The 5,865-nt window shown below is 39.6% G+C and overlaps 1 protein-coding gene across 1 annotated transcript; it reads right to left on the reverse strand.

The window, feature by feature from the left end:
* Window positions 1–201: 201 nt before the first annotated feature.
* LOC115991378 lies at window positions 202–1,221 on the reverse strand. The gene has a single exon (XM_031115078.1). It carries the CDS (start codon window positions 1,219–1,221, stop codon window positions 202–204), a length of 1,020 nt encoding a protein of 339 aa, XP_030970938.1.
* Window positions 1,222–5,865: the final 4,644 nt, after the last annotated feature.

Raw genomic sequence — 5,865 nt, forward strand, 5'->3', positions numbered from 1 at the left:
GAAGTAGTTAGTCGCAATTGACACGTGTATAATTCTAGAAGTTTAGCTAACTGACTTTGGCGCCACATTTGAAAGTTAGTTATGCTCACTGTGTATATAAACAGAGCACTGTGTATTTTATTCATTAACTTAGTGTATTCTCTTTTGATCAATGAAATTCTCTCTATTCTATTTAGATTTCTCTCAGATTTTTTCATGGTATCAAAGCTGCTCACACTGTGCCTTAGTAATAGGACATTGAGCAGATGTATTCTCAGCATCAGTTCCTTGTGGAAAGGAAACCTGATTAACATTGAACTTCCCCTTTTGCTTATAACCTGGTGGATAGCCATGGAGTTTGTAACATTTGTCCACAGTGTGTCCAAGCATGTTACAGTGGGTGCACAAGGGTCTTTCCTTCTTAGGTCCAGCCTTGTTACCAGGATTCCCTTTGGCATTAACATACAGTGCCACTGAATCAGGTTTAGGAATGTAGGCAGAACCATTACCATGACCAATTCCTTTATGTGCCTCCTCTTGAAGAATCAAGGAATACACCTTGCTCATTGGTGGAAATGGCTCAAGCATGAGAATGTGACTCCTCACAATCTCAAAATTCTCATTGAGCCCCATTAGAAACCTCATCACATATGATTTCTCATGAGCAATGCTGAGTGTCTTCATCGCACCACAAGTACATGCTGGCAAGGGTTCATAATGAAGTAGTTGATCCCAAAGTTTCTTGAACTTAGAGTAATACTCAGTCACTGACAATTGACTCTGAGTTATCTGTGAAATTTCTTGTTGAAGGTTATAAATCTTTGGTCCATTTCCTTGAGAAAACACACGTTGCAACTCAAGCCACATCTCCCTCACAGTCTCACAATACATAATACCACTTGACACATCAAAATGCATTGAATTGATCAACCAAGAAAGCACCATTGTGTTACAGCTTTCCCAATCTTCATACAATGGAGAATCATCTTCAGGTTTCTCAATCTTTCCATTTACGAAGCCTATCTTCTTCTTGCCAGTGAGTGCTAGAACCATAGCCCTAGACCAAGATTGATAGTTCCTCATTCCCAACAATGGCTGTGTGACCAAGATATTACCTGGATTCTCACTTGCACTTAGCAGAAAAGGATTGGGTGAATTGGTCTGTGTATTAGAACTTGAGACTGGTCGCGTGGATTGAGGTTGTGTTGAATCAGAGTGATCATTTCCTTCAACAGAAGCCATGAATGATCTTCAAAGCTTGAACAACAAAAAAAAACTTCAATGAAAAGAAGAAACAGAAAGAAATTCTCGAACGATTTCTCAGCAAAAGAAAAAACGAGGAAATTTTCTTGAGAAAAATTTCTGTTTGGAACGAAAGAAAATCTTCTGGAACCAAACTAAAAGCTAGGAAATCAGTGTAAACTGTGCTAGCCGCTCTGATAGCAGCTCCTTGCTCTTTTCAAACCAGGCTTTGATCAAGGTCAAAAACATCATGCTGCATCTGTCAGTACAAGTGGAAGTGTCTCTGGTTTGACTACTGAAGCTCATGGTGTGCCTGCTGCAACTGGTGTGCCTCTCTCATCAGCCCTTAACAATTCCAACTTCATTGACACTATGTCAGGTACTGCTTCCAGCCTTTCTTTCAAACCTACTTTGCAGCACTCTATATTCTCTGCTAAAATAGTTGATAAAGAGTGTTTTCATACCACTGATTGGGTCATAGACACAGGTGCCACTGACCATATGGTACATTCAGTCACTTGCTTTACTTCTATCACCACTGTCTTAAATACTCATGTTAATTTGCCAAATGGTGAGATAGCTTTAGTCACACACATTGGTACTGTGAGGATCTCAGACAAATTTACTCTTTACAATGTGTTATGTGTTCCATCATTCAGTTTTAACCTCATTTCTGTCAGTCAGTTGGCCAAATCTATTTCTTATTATCTTATCTTTTTTGGGACATTGTGCTTTATCCAGGACCTTGCTCATTGGAGCACACTTGGTCTGGGTAAGGAATGCAATGGGCTCTACCTGCTAGAAAGGAGCAACTCCACTTCACTATCTGCTTCCATTTCTGCTACTTCCATTTCTGCTGCAATACCTTCTGTTCTTAACACTCATGTATGGCATTCTAGATTAGGACATTTGTCTAATGCCAAATTAGTTTCAATTAGGAATAATGGTGAACCACTTTGTACTTCAGTTGAGGATCTTACTTGTGAAATCTGCCCACTTGCAAAACAAAAACGTTTACCCTTCAATAAAAGTTCTCAAATTTCTGCTTCCTGTTTTGATTTGATACATTGTGACTTATGGGGCCCCTTTTCAGTGTCTACCATTGATAGTTGCAAATATTTCTTGACTATTGTGGATGATTGCTCAAGGTGTACTTGGGTTTATCTCTTAAAACATAAGTCTCAAACCCAATCTGTTTTAGAAGGTTTTTGTACCATGGTAGAAACTCAATTTTCTAAAAAGATCAAGACCATTAGGTCTGACAATGGTACAGAATTTTTCATGAGGGATTTCTTTGCTAAGCAAGGCATTTGTCATCAATTGAGCTGTGTTGAAACCCCTCAACAAAATGGTGTTGTTGAGAGGAAGCATCAACACATCTTAAATGTGGCTAGAGCTCTCATGTTTCAATCACACCTGCCTTTACACCTATGGGGACATGTTGTTCTTGCAGCCATTTACTTGATAAATAGAACTCCATCTTCAGTTTTATCAAATCAAACTCCTTTTGAAACTTTGTTTGGTTCTCCACCCTCCTATTCACATTTGAGAGTCTTTGGCTGCTTGTGTTTTGCTTCTACCCTTTCTAATCATAGAACAAAGTTTGCTCCAAGAGCAAAGAAATGTGTCTTCTTAGGGTATCCTTTTGGGGTAAAAGGATATAAGGTTCTTGACTTAGCCACTCAAAGTGTGTTTCTCTCTAGGGATGTTGTTTTTCATGAACATTCCTTTCCTTTTGCATCTGTTTCTGTTAATGTTTCAGATTCAATTCCTTCTTGTGATGATGTTATTGCTCCCTCTTCTTCAGCAGGTAATGATTCCTTTGTCACTCCCATTAGTGTTCCTGATTTTGTTCCAAATGATATTGATAATGCCTTATTCCCTTCTTCTGTTTCTACTGATCCTGTTATTCACAATGACATTACTTCTTCCTTAATGTCTACTGATGTTTCACCTAGTTCTAGTCAGGTTCTTTTTCCAGCTGCACCTTCTTCTCCACCAGTTGTACCAGCCTCTCCAGTGCCTCTCAGAAAATCAACTAGAGACACTAGACCTCCTGCATACTTGCAGGATTATGGTTGTACTGCATTTGCTCCTGGTGCTGCTTATGATCTGGCTGAGTGCATCACCTACTCTCACTTGGAACCTGGTTACCAAACTTACCTCATGACAGTTGGTTCTAGTCCTCAAGAACCTCAGAGCTTCTCCCAGGCAGTTCAAGATCCTCTTTGGAGAGCTGCCATGGACAAAGAAGTTCAAGCTCTTGAGAACAATCACACTTGGGATGTGACTACTTTACCTCCTGGTAAACTTCCCATTGGCTGCAAATGGGTTTATAAAGTCAAGCTCAATCCTGATGGAAGTGTTGAAAGGTATAAAGTAAGATTGGTAGCTAAAGGTTATACCCAAAGAGAAGGCCTTGATTTTCTAGAGACTTTCTCTCCGGTTGCTAAGACTGTTTCAGTAAGGGTCTTGATTGCTTTGGCTGCTGCTAAGTCTTGGCCTTTACATCAATTAGACATTAATAATGCCTTTCTTCATGGGGATTTGGATGAGGAGGTTTACATGGCCTTGCCTCCTGGTTTTCACAGTAAGGGGGAGTGTTCAGTCTCTTCTTCTTCTTCAGTTCCTAAGGCAGCATCTGCTCCTAAAGTATGTAAGCTGGTGAAATCACTTTATGGCTTGAGACAAGCTTCTCGGCAATGGTACACAAAGTTGTCAGCAACAATTACACAGCTTGGTTTTGTTCAGTCCCAAGCAGACCATTCCCTGTTTGTCCATAGCAAAGGATCTTTGTTCACTGCAATACTAGTCTATGTAGATGATATGATCATTACAGGTAATGATCTTGATTGTGTTACTTCTCTGAAGTCAGTTCTAGATCAGAAGTTTGGGATCAAGGACTTGGGATCACTCAAGTTTTCTTAGGCTTGGAAATTGCAAGGAACAAGACTGGCATCAGTTTAACACAAAGGAAATATGCTCTTGAAGTTCTTGAAGAAACTGGAATGACAGGTTGCAAACCAACTCAAACACCAATGGAGCAGCAATTGAAGTTATCCAAAGGTGGTGGGGACCTGATTTCTAATCCTGGCCAGTATAGGAGGCTTATTGGGAAGCTAATGTACTTGACTTTGAGCAGACCAGATATCACATATGCAGTACATAGGCTTAGTCAGTTCTTGGCACAACCTAGAGTACCACATATGAAGGCTGCTACCAGAATACTTCAATACATTAAAGGCACACCTGGACAAGGTGTTTTCTTCCCCATAGATTCTGATTTGCACTTAAAAGCATACTGTGATGTAGATTGGGTTGGATGCCCTGACACAAGGAAGTCCTTGACAGGCTATTGTGTGTTTTTGGGTGATGCCTTGGTGTCTTGGAGATCTAAGAAACAAAGTATAGTGTCTAGATCAAGTGCTGAAGCAGAATACAGGGCAATGGCCACAACCACATGTGAGCTGACTTGGATATTACATTTATTAGAGGATTTGCATGTTAAACATGACAGACCTGTTTTGTTGTACTGTGATAACCAGGCAGCACTTCACATAGCAGCAAACCCAGTGTTTCATGAAAGGTCCAAGCACATAGAAGCTGATTGCCATGTTGTACGAAATAGGATCCTTGATGGTACACTTAAGACCTTTTATGTCTCAACCAAAAATCAGTTGGCGGATGTTTTTACAAAAGCCTTAAGAGTTGAAAACTATTTGAGATTGATCACTAGATTGGGTGTAATCAATATCTTTGCTCATATAGTAGAATATCCTTCCCCACCTAAGTCAAGTCAGAAGGCAAGAGCTGTGCTCTTGAGGGGGAGTGTTAAAATTGCAGGGCATACTGCAGGGCATAATGCAGGGCAGAGTGGCATGAGACAAGCTACAAGTGTGATGGCTAGTACAGTTGTTGCTGAGGTGAAGAGCATTAACCAAGCCACGAAGGTTGTAAGGAGTGCAGCACTAGCTGATAGGCAGTGCAGGGACCAAGCCACACAGGATGCATCAATATCTGACCAGAGTAGCACTGAAGTCTGGGAAGCAATTGAAGCAGTTCCACATCACGAGTTCTTCATTCAAGAGCGCTGAGGATTTGAGTCCCGTGATTCTAGGAAGTAGTTAGTCGCAATTGACACGTGTATAATTCTAGAAGTTTAGCTAACTGACTTTGGTGCCACATTTGAAAGTTAGTTATGCTCACTGTGTATATAAACAGAGCACTGTGTATTTTATTCATTAACTTAGTGTATTCTCTTTTGATCAATGAAATTCTCTCTATTCTATTTAGATTTCTCTCAGATTTTTTCAAATAATAAAAACTTACATATTTAATCGTACCTAGAAAGTGAATGAATAGCATCACATGCGTACGTAGGGGGAAAACTATATGTATTTTACATAATTTCCTTGTACAAGAACCCTTAATAAATCTAAGAAATGTTTTATACGAAAATTAGTGAGGGACTATCGATATTGATGGTATAGAGCTCCATTACAGTTTATCTGAAATAGAATATTAACCAAATAATATCACAAATTCATCAGGAAATATATATAGTGGCTGTTTTGCAAATTCAAAGCGCAATTATCATTGAATTTTTCATATATATTGAACTTACAATACTTGATGTCAGAGTAA

The sequence above is a fragment of the Quercus lobata genome, chromosome 5 (genome assembly GCF_001633185.2).
Source record: "Quercus lobata isolate SW786 chromosome 5, ValleyOak3.0 Primary Assembly, whole genome shotgun sequence".
Lineage (NCBI taxonomy): Eukaryota > Viridiplantae > Streptophyta > Magnoliopsida > Fagales > Fagaceae > Quercus > Quercus lobata.